The sequence below is a fragment of the Aphelocoma coerulescens genome, chromosome 2 (assembly GCF_041296385.1).
Source record: "Aphelocoma coerulescens isolate FSJ_1873_10779 chromosome 2, UR_Acoe_1.0, whole genome shotgun sequence".
Classification (NCBI taxonomy): domain Eukaryota; kingdom Metazoa; phylum Chordata; class Aves; order Passeriformes; family Corvidae; genus Aphelocoma; species Aphelocoma coerulescens.
This window is the reverse complement of record NC_091015.1, coordinates 163,181,116-163,195,926: the sequence shown is the minus strand read 5'-3', so window position 1 is coordinate 163,195,926 and position 14,811 is coordinate 163,181,116. Positions and strand designations below refer to the sequence as shown.

General features: G+C 43.8%; 1 protein-coding gene across 1 annotated transcript in view; it reads left to right on the top strand.

Moving 5' to 3' along the window:
- COL22A1 (collagen type XXII alpha 1 chain) overlaps positions 1-14,811 on the top strand; it is a 200,630-nt gene that overhangs the window by 166,793 nt on the left and 19,026 nt on the right. Inside the window, exons 46-55 of the mRNA XM_069005532.1 lie at positions 197-250; positions 2,462-2,515; positions 3,335-3,388; positions 7,133-7,186; positions 8,459-8,512; positions 9,307-9,360; positions 10,404-10,457; positions 11,023-11,067; positions 11,995-12,048; positions 13,065-13,118. Of these exons, the coding sequence (XP_068861633.1) occupies positions 197-250; positions 2,462-2,515; positions 3,335-3,388; positions 7,133-7,186; positions 8,459-8,512; positions 9,307-9,360; positions 10,404-10,457; positions 11,023-11,067; positions 11,995-12,048; positions 13,065-13,118 (531 nt within the window). The remainder of the gene's footprint in view (positions 1-196; positions 251-2,461; positions 2,516-3,334; positions 3,389-7,132; positions 7,187-8,458; positions 8,513-9,306; positions 9,361-10,403; positions 10,458-11,022; positions 11,068-11,994; positions 12,049-13,064; positions 13,119-14,811) is intronic.

Sequence of the window (14,811 nt, the reverse complement as noted above, 5' to 3'; positions counted from 1 at the left end):
ACCACGCCTCAGATCTGCTGTAACCTTGTTTTTCTATTAATATGAAATATTATTTCTATTAATATGAAATAGACGGGTTCTTATAAGACAGTTCAGTCTTACTTATTTTTCATCAATAACCTGCTGAATTCTTTTTAGAGGCCTGTGGAGTCACTGAACTAAACTAGTGTTTACCTCTACCTCTTCTGCATTGCAGGGGATTGCTGGTCCCAGAGGTCCTCCAGGCCCACCTGGGCTCGATGGCCCAAAGGTTGGTTGGTTTTCTTCAGTTGTGTAATGAAAACTGACTTGTGGCTAGTTAGTCACAATAATTATTTTGGGAACAGGTTACTCAAAGAAGTTGTGGATGCCCTATCTCTGGAAATGTTAAAGGCTAAGTTGGATGGGGTTTTGAGCAACTTGGTTTAGTGAAAAGTGTCCCTGCCCATGGCATGAGGGATTTTTTCACTTAATTAGTGTATTATGCCCTCCCTTTGTTCACACACAGACAGGCAGGCACATCTAAAGGGCCTGATTCTTGATCTTGAATTTCATTGCATTGGTGTTCTAATGGTGGATAAAGACATGAAAGTAAATTTTACCTCAAATCTGGTGAGGAAGAAATTAAAGCCTCAGAAGTAGCCCCCATGCCTGTTCCTCTCCTCTCTGAATCTTATATGCTGGAACCACTTAAATTAAGACTGATGCAATGGTCTGCTGGGCTCCAAACACACCATCTGCCATGGTGGTCTTACCCACAAACTCCGAGTATTTCCTGAAACGTGTTATAGGAAGTACTCCTTGTTTCAGCTATATGGTCCTGCCTTGTGGTCCAGGGACATAGGCCAACATAAAACTTCCCTTGTCTGAAGTATTCCAATAATGTCACATTTCAAGCATTTCCTATGAAGAGGGCTGTCACCAGTCTGCTCACAGTGCCAGTGCCTGGCCACAATTAAAACTGCCTAATGTGAAATAAATCAAAACAAATCAATGGACAGAGAGATAAGGTGATTTAATGATGGGCCACAGTTTCCTCCAGACATCCCTTCACTACTGACTTACTGTCTAAAATAGCTCCTGCTATTTTAACATCTTTGTATTTGCACTTTTTAGAGTGCAGGACAAGCTAATAGTTTCATGAATTAATTTAATATCTTGCAATTAAAAGTGTGGTGGGGAGAGCAGCACAATCTCAAAAGTAAACATAGAGTTGATCGAAATGAAAGTATGTTCCAGGATAAAATTTACAAGAGAATTAATAACCCATAAAGCCAATAACAGGCAGAAATGCCAAGCAGTCTGAGACATACCACATCTGCTCCTTTCTTATATGTCATGACAAACCAGAGATTTAGGCAGCAAGAATGGATGGTTAGGTGAAATAACAGGATAAATTTCAAATTGTACATGTGCATAAAGTAAAATCAAGTACCTGATAAGTAGTCTAACTTGAATTTAATAAAAAGAGTTCGCAAATGCAAAATAGGAAGTATTGTAAGACCCCTGGGAAGGAGCAAACACAGACTTTGTGACTCTTTTCTACATACCTTAGGAGGATCCTTGCAGTAGAAGACCCAAACTGCTTTGCACTTTTGACTTTCTGGTATATTGTCCTTACCAACACCATCCAAGCTGTTACATCCCACTCAGAAACAGAGCAGTAGAACTGCAGATCTTTGCTCATGTGCAGCTTCATTCCTTCTGCCATACGAATTAGAGCTCTTTTATTAATAAATAGCAACCCTCTTTCTCCCCCTTGTCTCCTAGCTCCCATGTAGTAAACCAGTGTATTATTTCCATGGCCAGCAATTAATTATTGCTCTGTGCATTGTTCACACCTTGTTCACCATCACCTCAGTAGTTTTCACTGTCTCACTGTAAGCACTGATAATACAGACAGGGACATTTGAGTTGGCTGTCTCTATCCTGTGTCTCTAGAACAGAAAGAGAAAGAAAGAGAAAAGAGAGAAAGAAAAAGAGAGAGAAAGAGAGAAAGAGAGAAAAAGAAAGAAAAAGAGAAAAAGAGAAAAAGAGAAAAAGAGAAAGAAAGAGGAAGAGGGGAGCGCTTTCTGGGTATGAATTTTCTGGCTGCACCTTAGAAATGCTGGTTTTATTGCTGTTGTTCCTGAAGGATGTGGGCACCTTTGTTGGGCCAGGTGATTCCTTATCAAGGTGTGATTTAGTGGAGTTTCTAACAACCTTCCTGCTCTTTAGGGATGTGTAATTCCTCTTTATGAGTATGCGAATAAAGCATTAAAAACCAGTTATGCTGGGTCTGCTCAAAGGCCATTTTCCACATACATTCCTGGCTCCAGCACTGGTAGTGAAAGCCTAGAGAAGAATTTAAGAGGAGGGCAAGGAGGGCTCAGTCCTGATCTTGAGTTTTATTCTTGAATGTCCAAGTGCTTTATGAAAGAGGTCAAAAAGCTGTCACAACATTGAATCTCATTGACTTTCAGTGGCTCTTTTTTATTACCAGGGTGCTAAAGGAGACCGTGGTATGACTGGGGAAGTAGGAGAAAAAGGTGAACAGGTAAAAGCAGAGTGTGCTTTCCACCAGTGCTGTCACTGTGATTGTTCCTTCATCAGTAACTCCTATGATGCCTGTACAAGAGCACCCTTCTCAGAGGCAGAGCTGGAAGATGGGAGCTCTTCATCACTGACAAGCTATGCTCAAGAGTGGAACCAGAGCAATCCTCCACAGACTTCCATCCTCATCTCCAATAAAAACCTCCCAGTACCATCTGTTTCCTCACCTCTAGACTGAATGCATTGAATTCTCTACGTAACCTAACCCTTACTTATTTCCTTGGGTAATCCCTGGGTGATATCCAGGAGTTCAGGTGTCTTTGGATTGAAGAAACCAGTGTTTCTATTTGTCCTAGATGATGAATGTAAGGAGGACCTCTTTGAGGAGGGACTGAGATGCCATAGGAAAGATGAGGATGGTTTAAAGTAGAGCAAACTTTCATAGTTAATTTTGCCAAGGGCTGAGTCACTGGTTTAAGGTGCAAATCAGCACCTCTTCAATGACTTTTGTAGGACATTTAAACAGGTTTGTTTTCCTGACTGACCTCCTGTCTTGTGCAATTCCACAATATCTGCTCTCATCTTCCATTAGCATAGACTAAAATAAACATTGAAAGAAGTACACCTGAAATTAACTCTGTTATTTCTGAAATGCACGCTTTGAAAACCAAGGTTTCACTTTAAAAAGCCAGGGTTCTTTATTTCCTTACAACCAGCTCTCACTGACTCATTTTGATGTTACCTCACAATAATCACCAGTTAACTTTTATACAAGTAGATATGTGACTAACACATAAAGAATGTCTCTGTTTTCATTCTGCAGGGCCACCCTGGAATGCCTGGCTTCTCAGGGGCTCCTGGAAACCCTGGTCCACCTGTAAGTTCCTCTGTTGCAAAGATGGTCCTGTAGTTTTCTTACTAACAAAGGGTGTTGCAAGCTCCATGTGGTGGAAAGGACCATTCCCATCTGTCTGTGCACTGAATTTGCATTTTCCAGTGGGTTCCTAATGATCCCCTGAGTGTGATAGAGTTCCCTACTCATGGTTATTTCTATTTAATACATTGGCCACTGTTGGGGTCCCTCCCCCGCGCCATGTAGCCCTGAGGGAGGCACGGGGTTTCCCTGCCCCTGCTCAGCCTCGTTCCCCATTGGTTGGTTTGTGTTCCCCTGCGCGGGCAAAGCAGCTCGGGCCCCGACTGTAAGAGTCCCTCAGCAGAGCCCGGCCATGCGGCTGGGGAAATAAACATCTCTGAAACATCTAGCAAGAATCCGTCCGTATATATTTATTTCTTTTTCACGGGACTCCTGGTTTGATATATGCGTGTTGCAGTATCCCCGCTGCAACATATGGTGGAAGATTGCGGGCAGAACGATCCCCGTGACTGATTTGTGTGAGTAAACCCTGGAAACTTTGGATTCCTCTTCTTGGTTTTGTTTTGCTATTGCATATCTGGACTATGGAAGAATCGTGGGAAATGGGGCTCTCTGAGCCACAGAAAAAAATGTATCTAGAAGTAAAAGGGATCCTTGAACAACAAAACAAAAAAGTATTGGAACCGGGAGATCTTGAACACTTTTTTATCTGGCTTTTCAAAGAGTTCCCCTATATTTCTCGAGACTTACTTTTTGATATCAAACCTCCTGGATATTCTCAGGAGTGTTTCTGGAACGAGATCTGTGATAAGCTAAGGGATGGACTAGCGATAGAAGCTCTCCGTGGATCCTTTATAATCAGTGACGCTCTTCAGGAGCATCTGTATGATCCCATTACCCCTAAAGCAGAAGATCATACTTCTCCCGTGGCCGAGACCGCGTGGCGGCCACCCCAGGAGTGTATGACTGCAGCCGTGCCAGCGGAGGTGCCTGCGCTGGATGCGCCCGGCCCCCTCGGGAGCGCGCGCCTTACCGCGGACCCCATCCCTGTCTCGGGGTCCCCGGCCACGCGGCCGCGAGTGAGGGAGCGATGCCGCAGGCGCCATGGGTGCCGTGGGCCACGAGCAGCCAGGAAGCGGAGGTCAGCGTGGAAGCCCGCTCTGTGCATACGGCTCAGAGAGCCCTATGCAGGGAGAAGCGGCGGTTTCCACAGCGACACGAGAAGCTGTGCAGTGCAGCGCCGAGCCGAAACGGGGCCGCTCTCAAAGCAGCGTGGAGTTTGCGGAGCGGAGCCGTGCAGAGCCCAGACAGGCGCTGGAGCGGGGCCGTGCAGAGAGCGCAGAGCGGCCGCGGCGCGGGGGCCTGACCGAGACGTCGGAGTCGGCGAGGCGGCGGCCACGCGGGACCAGCAGCCACGACAGACACGCAAGCACGTGATAGGAGACGTTCTAGCAACGAAAGTCACAGGAACTGTGAAATGGTACAATGTGAAAAACAACTATGGATTTATAACACGAGATGATACAGGGGAAGATTTATTCATCCATAGAACTGCCATTAAAAGGAATAACCCTAAAAATTACCTGCAAAGTGTAGGAGATGGGGAAGTTGTTCAATTTGATATAGTGCAAGGAAAGAAGGGTTTACAAGCAGCGAATGTTACTGGGCCTGGAGGTATTCCCGTCAAAGGCAGCCGTTATGCACAAAATTATAAACAATATCCATTCCAGCAATTTCCCTACCCACAGCCTAATTTCCCCTTTTACCCTATACCCAATATGAACCCTTTCCTAAGTTTACCCTATCCCCAGTTTATTCCCAATCCGTTTTTTCATCCATGGTTTCCCTCACAAACCCCTGCCTTTGCCAATTGTTTCCCCAAAAATCCCTTTCCGATGCCGATGGGGGGATGAAAAGGGGGAGGAAAGAAATTAAACCCTCTCCTGCCTCAGTTTCCCCACAGGCATGTCCAGAGAGTTCTGTCTCCCTTCTGTCAGCCCTGAGATGTTCCACAGAATTTGTTTGGACATTTAAAGACTCAGGAGGGTGGCTTGTTTTGTTTTGAAACTGTTCTTGTTATGTTTATCCAATTGTCTTCATTCTCCTTTTATTAAAATAAAACGGGTGAGATGTTGGGGTCCCTCCCCCGCGCCATGTAGCCCTGAGGGAGGCACGGGGTTTCCCTGCCCCTGCTCAGCCTCGTTCCCCATTGGTTGGTTTGTGTTCCCCTGCGCGGGCAAAGCAGCTCGGGCCCCGACTGTAAGAGTCCCTCGGCAGAGCCCGGCCATGCGGCTGGGGAAATAAACATCTCTGAAACATCTAGCAAGAATCCGTCCGTATATATTTATTTCTTTTTCACGGGACTCCTGGTTTGATATATGCGTGTTGCAGTATCCCCGCTGCAACAGGCCACTTTCCACTGATTGCTTCAGCTCATTCTGTAAATTGTTTCTAAGCTTCAGTTACTCTCTGTATACAACACAAAATGATGATGAAAACTCTTCCATAGGGACTATTTAGTACATGTATAGGTGCTTTCCTGTATGTGGAATAAGTTGTTAGTCTAGAACTAGCAGATCTAAGAGCATTTTACTTCTCAATTTTACACAGTGGTATGAGACTGGATTTTCTCCAATTTTCATGTTGTGTGAGTTACTTTTGAATTAAAAGGCCTTTTACACATGCCCCTCTCCATCACAGTCCTCTTCATTCTTAGTTCTGCTCTCTCCATGAATAGAGTTGTGATTTCTTGTATTTAAAAAAGGGTGACAGTGGAGAATCAGGGCTGAAATCACTTGGCTCTCCTGCTGGTGATATCTCCATATCCCTTCAAGTTTGGGGATTTTTTCTGAGTAAAGGACTTTTCTCTCCAAACCACCTTTCATTGCCCAAAGTCATCACTGCTCATATTGCTGCTTGCAGTGCAGTTTGGCTCTGCTGTGCTGAGGATGTGCCACCCATCTGTTCTGGGCATCAGCACAGCCTGAATTCACATTGCACTGACTAAATGACAGGACATACCTGTTAGAAAAGGGGGGTTAGATTAAAAATCCCATATTCAGATGGTAGCAGTGCCTAAAGGACGTTGGATGCTTCACTGCTGGGACAACATGTGGACTTGTTTCATGGGTCATTTGAGCTCCCATGAGCATTATTTTAGGAGAAAGTTAATAACAGACACATTTGCTGTGTCTCTATTAACCTAATACTGCAACAACTAGAAAGTTATACTAGTGGGAATAAAACACTTAAAATTGTCCTGTGAGACCTCCTGAACACTCACAGCCAAAGGAAATGTGCAAAGTGAAACTGAGCCTGTCAAAACAGAGCAAAATGTGATGTCTCCTAGATAATTTTGTTCTTCACCTTTTGCTGACTTTTCCCTCTGTCTGCATTGACACGTGGCTCCAGGAGTTTGCCTGCCACAGAGTGCACTTCATAATTTCTGTTCTCCCGTAATTGCTGTTCTTCAGAGTTATTTTCGTCATGATTGGCTTTTTCCTACTTGTCTCCTATTTTCAGAAGGAAGAGCCAAGACCAAACTCAAATATCTGACTATTTCTGGCTTTGGAGGCTGATTGAGTGCAGAGGTTGGCACTGCTTTTCAGTGGTGAATGAAAAAATGGAATGAATATTGAGCTGAGTGATTAAAGAAAGCTCCAGAGTTGCCAGCCATGGTAGGGAATGTGTTGACAAACATACAAAATATGTTAATTATTCACATTGTTTCTACTTTATTTTGTTTAGGGATCAGATGGGGTGCCAGGACCAATAGGACCTGCAGGAAACCCCGGAGACATGGTAAGCTCTAAGCTCTGTGCTTCACCATGGCATCACCTATGTTTAGGTCTGTGAAGTAAAGCTGAGCTGGCAACTATGTAATGTCCTTTGAAAGCTCCCCAAAATATTCAGCCTGCAAGTAGAACCTCCATAAATAAACACAGATTACTGTTCTAGCACTTTTTTAACTCACCAAATGAAACTCCAAATTATCCAGAGGATAATCCAGCCCATGGGACCTCCATGGAGATTTTTATACCTCTTGTCTGTTCTGTCCTTGCTATTAACATCTCTCAGCCTCCAGAGCAGGATTATTAAATATTTTAGGATGCTTCATAACCTAAGGCTAATATCTGAACTCTGTGTGGGGATTATCAAAATATAACCAGCAACCTGTTGAAGGACATCACAGCACAGACTGCTCAGATTCTGGGGCCTGACACCATTTCCTGGCACCACCAAAAATACCAGTAACAGATACAACCTTTGAGAAGCCCATGAAGAATTGGGCTGTTTTATTTGAAGGATTTTCAGATGCTACTTTATGGTAATGCATCAGAAAACCCTGGGAGAGACAGGTAATCTGATTGATGCTAACTTCAGCTTGAAAAGTTAAAAATGAACCTTCCCTAAAGAATACACACTGTTGAGTTGGAACAGTTTAAGACTGTGTCATTCTGTGATGAATTTCTAGAGCAAGGTTTCCTAAGGAACAAGGTGCCTTTTGCAGAGCAGTTTCACAACCTGAACTTCATCATAAGTGAACAGTGATGGTCATTCTGATGACTGTTATGAAATCATTGAGCACTCTGTGCAGAAAGGCCAGAGACAAGAGGGACAGGACAGCTGAAATTCCATTTCAAAAGGATGATAAGGTTGTGATGCTGTGAAAGACATGGGATGATATTGTCCAGTCCTGTGGACTTCTTGGGACGGTCAGAGAGGCACTTCTTGTAACTACTCATTTAAAAGATATAAAATATACATCTGCTTCCTGGCTGGACACCTCATCCAGGAAGTTAAGGATGAAATATTAAATATAGTTCAGGAAAAAATTACCAGTGATTTCAGTGCTTTCTCAATTTGTAGGAACTCGTAGATAATACTGAATTTTTTATGTGAAAAGAGGGACATCTATTCTAAACTAGAAGGAGTTCAAGGGAACCTCATAGACTGTGTGACATGGGACACAAGAACACCTTCTCACAGTTGTCCCCTGTCATGATAAATCTTCATCTGATAGAAGCCTCTCAGGAGCATGCCTGACCCGTGGTGTTTGTTCTTTCCTTCCAGGGCAAGGATGGTCCCCCAGGTCCACAGGGCCCACCAGGGCTGCCTGGACTTCCAGTGAGTGTGGTTAAGCTCCTTCTAATTCAGTACATTAAATTATTCATGCACACACAGGTGTGTAAAACAAAGAGGTGACATTTCTGAGGTGCTTTGAAAGCCACATGTGGTCTGTAGTGGTGTCTATCATGCTGATGCAATGTCCTTGGTCCAGGACAGTGTGGATGCTGTATTTGATCTCTTTAAAGCAAAGTGTAAATAATAATGTGAACGAGGTCTGTTCCTTGCCTGTCTCCTCATTGAAAGAAATACTCTTATACAGAGCAAAAAATCAACTTATAACTCCAGTGTGAGGGCAAAAGGATTGAGAGACTGGGATATAAACTTTATCTGAATCCACAGACAAAATGATTCCTTTGCACTGACTCTAGTTCAAGTCCACCTTGGGCATAGACTCCTTTCTTCTGGAAAAGATTATAGTACAACATTTTGGGAGTTTTTTAATCTGTCATAAGGATAGAGCCAGAGATAGTTCTACTGTAAAGTAGCCTACCTGAATGAAGATAATGGCATTACAATGTTTTATAACAATTGGTTTTAGAATCCTGATTTAAGATTGTTGGAGTGCTCACCTTGGCGAAAAGGGAAATATTGCCATATTGGAAAGGGAAACAGGTTATGCTGTCACAGGGGTGTGGCAGGGAGAGATTTACAACAGAGCTATGGAAGTAGGGAGGGTTTTGGAGGTTTAGGCAAACAAGCATGCCATGATGAGTAGAGCTTTCACACTGACAAAAACCCCACCAACCATCCTTATCGCTTCCTTTTACCCTGTTTTGCATTTCATTTAACAGGGAATTGCTGGGAATGATGGCAAAGATGGCAAACCAGGATCTCTGGGGGAGCCGGTAATGTAATTTAAAACTGTTTTGCTCAGGCAATCAGAAGCTGCATCCAGTTGTTGTTTGTAGAGCTGCCTATCTATGGACTCCTTAGGGGGAACAAGGAGCCTGTTTGCACATCTGTTTCTAACACCAGAAGGACTGTATTGTCTTGAGCGATTTATAAGCATGACACATGAGCAATCTTGAAAAGAAACTGGGTTCTTTTACTTTTACATCTACCATAAATACACTAAAACTTAGTGACTCCACTTTTACAGCTGCCTTAAACACTGCAGAGAAGGAAGGTTGTCTTTTAACATTAAACATTGTGATCCATCCTTTTGATAGAAGTTTATGGGGCATAAAAGTTTAGAGGAGATGTCTTTAAAGAAGCTTTTTTCTGGATTTCTCTGAGACAGTTCTGTTGCCCAGAATCAGAGGGTTTATATTTGATTTTCTCTACTTAGTCCATACTTGCATTTGCTGAGGGAAAAAAGCTGTGCCACGAAGTTTTCAGCTAAAAGGAAATGTTAATAAATTTGGCAGTGAATGTTATTTCTTGCAACTGTGTGTGTTACACGAAGAGCATACTTCAAGTATCAGGCATTGCCATCCTCTTTCTGTGACTTGTCAAATGGGACTTAGTGGTTCTGGGAAGAGCCAAGTTCCCAGGCATTAGGACAACTGCTGAGTAGAGGAGTGCTTGTCACAGCAGCTGCAGACAGTTTGTGTTTGCACCAAACCACCCAATTTCTATGTGCAGATGTTGATTGTGCATGTGCTGATTAGGTGTTGGTGCAGCTCTGACACTGCAAACATACACCAGTCCTGATCTGTAAAATGCCTCAGGGCCTCAGAGTGCAGGTGACAGTGCAGGTTGAGGTGTGTTTGGGAATTTCTGTCACTGCTGTTCTCCTTGCAAACTCAGACTCCAGCACTGCTGGACAAACCCTGGGCCATCACAGTTCTCAGTGATGTTATGTCTAAGGGAGAGGAGGGGGAAGTCTTCTACAGCAGAGAGACAGACCTGGGGCTCTCTCTAACGTGAACATTATTGTTTCCCACAGGGAAAGCCTGGAGAACAAGGGCTCCCAGGCCGGGAGGGTGCCAGAGGATTACCGGTGGGTGCTGCTCTGAATGGTTCCACCCACTCAACCCCCTGTACTGTAGTCAGGGAGCATTTCTTGGGCAGATGAGGTTCTTTACTGATGCAAACATATAACCACTCGTGGTATTGTGGCTAAATAAGTACTTAAATAAGCAACAAAAGTAGAACACAGACATTTCTGAATTCTTCACACTTGGAGAAGATTAAATCCCTTACCTAGAAATTAAAGCATGTAGCCTCATTACACCTCTCTACCAGAAGTCACAGCTGTAGCCCTCGTGTTCTCTGTTACGTGTCCTCTGAAAGAGTGGGGACAGTAAAATTTAGGGTTAAATAATATAGGCTGGTCACACCAGGGATACACAGACCAGAGCCTTGCCTTTACAGTGTAAGGAGCTATGGAAAGCTTTTCCTGTGATGTGGCCCTGCCTCATTACTCCCTGGGACACAGCTGCTCCATGCTGACCAGTCCCCAGTAATCTTTGGCAAAACTGGAAAGATTATTAAATAAACATTCAAGCTAGAGTTTTCTTAAGTGTTTCATGCATCATTATTATTGATTTCATTCCCTTGTGTAGGGTTTCAAAGGACAGAGAGGAGATACAGGTCCCCCAGGTCCTCGGGTAAGTAACGGATACCTCATGCACGATCCTTTGGAGAAAGATTGTATGGAGTTGCCCTTTCTGAGGCAGTAGGCAAAAATGTTGGCAGTGTTTCATGTGCCTGTTTTCCACTATGATTCCATGGGCCACATCTATGGCACAAAAATGACAGCAGCTGTCTTCATTCCCTCTGCTGAACTTCTAGTTCTGGGGAAAGTGAGGCAGCTGGTAGAGCTGAATCCTCTGATGCTCCCTTTGAGATCGTCCTTTGTGAGGAAGCCTCAAGGATGCCTCCATAGCACATCCTTCTGGTAAAAATGCTGGCTAAATGAGGAACTCTATTGCACTTGTTGGACATGTACTAGTTCTCCTCCACAAATGCTGAAGAAGTGCAAAAAAGTTCAAGTACAAAACTTACAGAAAAGTGAATAGAAATGTCCCTTTGACTTAGTTGCCTGTGGATCATAAAACCCAAGCCTCAAGTCCTGCATGAAAAGTTGTTCTCCACTCTGTTTGGAGGTCCTTGGTGTAAAAGGGGGAATACAAAACTGAATGTTCTTCTACCTAATTCTGCCTTTTTTACAGGGAAATAAAATTCTCTGCTTGCAGAAGCTTATGTGAAAAATCCAGTGCTGGAGTTCTAATCTCTTCCTCATTATGACACCTTCTGCATCATGAGCATGTTGGTGGTTTTCAGTGCCTGAAGTAGCAGTAGCAAATAATCTGCTGGAAAGCAGAGCACTGCCTTGTGCATCACTTACAGGAGATATTTCTGAGTTATTTTTATAAGCTTCATGTCATCTAAGATGAACAAGGCTTTTGCTGCCTTTAAAAAAGTTTTCACTGAGCTTAGTCACAAATTGCAGAAACCCCATACCACTTATAGTGGTGATACTGGTCTGAATTTGACCTTGAGCTGATCTCTCTTCCCTTTTTGCTGAATTGCAGGGGGAGCCAGGTGTGACAGGTCCTGCTGGTCGTGAGGGGCCACCAGGGAAGGATGTAAGTGCACCATTTTGAGCAGAAATTAATCTCCTTCTCTGTGACAAATGAAAATTTTAATTCACAGTGACCCTGACCTGAAACAGCTGCAGAAACTGCAATAAAGGGTGAATTACTGCAGGGAATGATTTGTGCAAAGATCATTAGGGGAAACAAAGAATTGGAGGGCCTTTGTCACTGCTCAGCTGCTGACACTAAAATGTCAGATGTATCTTTGGATAAGCAGAGAAAGCAGCATTGTGTGAAACCCCGGCTGTGCTTGGTAGCCATGGACCTGCCTTCTGGCACCCATCTCTGAGCAGTGCTTTGCTCTGCAGGTCCCACCAGGCCAGCCTCTGTCATGCTTCCTTTGCCACACCTGACTGAGTGTGTCGCTCCACTGAAGTCTGTGAAATACCTATGGAATAAGTTGCTGCTGCTGAGAGGAAAGAAAGATGGTACTAACAGTTCCTCTGGCATGATTACTGTCAAGTGCAGTCATATAACAAAGTCCTGGGAGGGCGCAGCTGACGTGGGATCCTGCAGCAGCTACTGAGCAATGCTCTGAGCAGCTGATGTGCCACTGCCATGGGACCTGGAGAAGTGGCTTCCCAGTTGCACCCCCTTGTGTCACTGGAAAGTGGTGTGCTGTAAATGGTACCCTACAAAGCAAAATGTAAGGCAGACCTAAAGGAACCCCTTGGAGAAGATGGAAGCACCTCTGAAGCCTCCCTGGAGAGAGAACAGACTTGTCAGTTCTTGAGAAATATCAGAGAATCTCTGTCCCTAAGAAATACAGCTTTAAGATAATCTGATAATAGCCTGATAGAAATGGTTTCTGCCTGTAATCAGGCTGCATTTAGTGGTAGGTGTTTAAAATTCGAAGGGTTGGTCTTCCTCATAAATAACTGAAAGGGGGCAGTGAGACTCCTTTAATTCCGTTTCCCCTAATGTGTGAACAATGTAATTTAGCAGGAACATTTTAAAATGTCTGTTCACTTGCCCCCATGTCACCAGAATGCTTCTCTTCCTTTCAGGGTGATCCTGGTCCCATAGGGCCACAGGGCCCTCGAGGACTCCGAGGGCAGCCGGTGAGTTTTCTCTTCTGATAAGCCCTTTCTAGAGGTACATTATAGTTCATATAATGGTTTGGTTTGGAAGGAACATTAAAGAAAATGTAGTTCTAACCCCTTGCCATGGAAAGGGATGCCACCCACTAGACCAGGTTGTTCAGAGCCCCATCCAGCCCAGCCTTGAAAAATTCCAGGGATGGAGCATTGTTTGTGGTGGGAATGTTCTGCAGTCCAGAACTCTATCTTGAAAGAAGAGAGTTTAGGAAGATTGAGATGATGTTTGATTAAAACACTTTGCCTTTCAGAAAGACAGTTAAGAATGATATTGCTAGAAACTGATGAAGACTTATAATAGTGCAAGGAACTGATGGTTGCTGACTCAGTGGGAAGAACAGTTCAATGGATTCTGTCAGGATTGCAGAGTCAGAAATACTCATATTTCAGTCCTGCCTCTGGGATCCTGCTCACTTCTCACATGGTCTCAGTTTTCAAAGATACACACTCACTCTGGGTGCCTGGGTTGAGTTATGTGGGGGTCCAGTTGTGATACTATTCACCTGTACAATTTTATTACAGCTTTAGTGGAGAAATAGAAATCTAGTTGACATTTCAAAAAGTCTCCTTTGGGATGTCTCAGAAATTACTTTCATTAATTTCACGGGGTTTAAAATTCTGTCTTAGAAATTAATCCTTATCAAATCTGAATCAAGATCTCTATTGCTGAACCATGACACACCTTTAGTGTGTTGCAATGAGTGAGTTCCTTTCCTTCTCAGAACACCTGGTAGTGAAAGAGAGTCTATGTCATGATCAGGAAAAAATGCTGACTCAGCAATGCCAGGAGCTGGAGCAGCAGGTCCCTCCAAGCTGGGGGGTTGGGGTTTAGATTGGACTGTAAGAACATAGGGATACTTCCTGTGTCTACCTCATAATTCATCTCACTATTCCTGTACTGCTGGCATCACTCACTATCATGTCATGCCCCTGCACAACATTAGCAGTGAGTGAAAATACTTGAAGAGATGGAAATTATCGTAACTCCAGGCCATGTTGTTCTTTGCAGAAGAGATACTTGGGATTTTGTATGTTGGAGGGCCAAGTATCAGTTTCTCTTGTTCTTCCTCTTCTTTGTTTTTTATCTAAAAAGGAGTGTGAGGCATGATTTTTATTATTGACAGTACAAGGGCTGGTCTTTATGGTCAACTCCAATGCAGGGAAAAACACCTCCACATGGTGAGTTGAGAGAAGAGTGTAAAACTTCATCTCACCAAACTTTGTAGAGGATCAGCTCAGCTGCTTTCCTAAGGAGCAGTGAGAAACAGGTCTTTTTAAAGGATGATTTGGTTCATTCTGAATTGTGTGGTGTCAGGTAAGTATCAAATACCTCAAAGCATTAGAACAAGTGTTTCTCTCCATTCCCCAAGAAAGGGGAAGCCTGAGATGATTAAGAAGAGTCTTGTTTGAACACTGGTGACTTGGAGCAGCCAGAGGAGGTGGCTCCATCCATCCAGAAGGATGCTACATGTGAGAAAGACAAGGGTGAAGGAAAGGAGGAGGAGAAGTGCTGGTTTGGTCCTCCTCAGCCCTGCGGATTTGGGTCCACATCTCAATTTTTGTCCTGAGATCAGCCATGCAATCCGGGATGCAGAAGCTGTGAGGTCAATTGGAAATAAGATACTTCACAGTCTGTCAGGAGAGGAGACTGAACAAC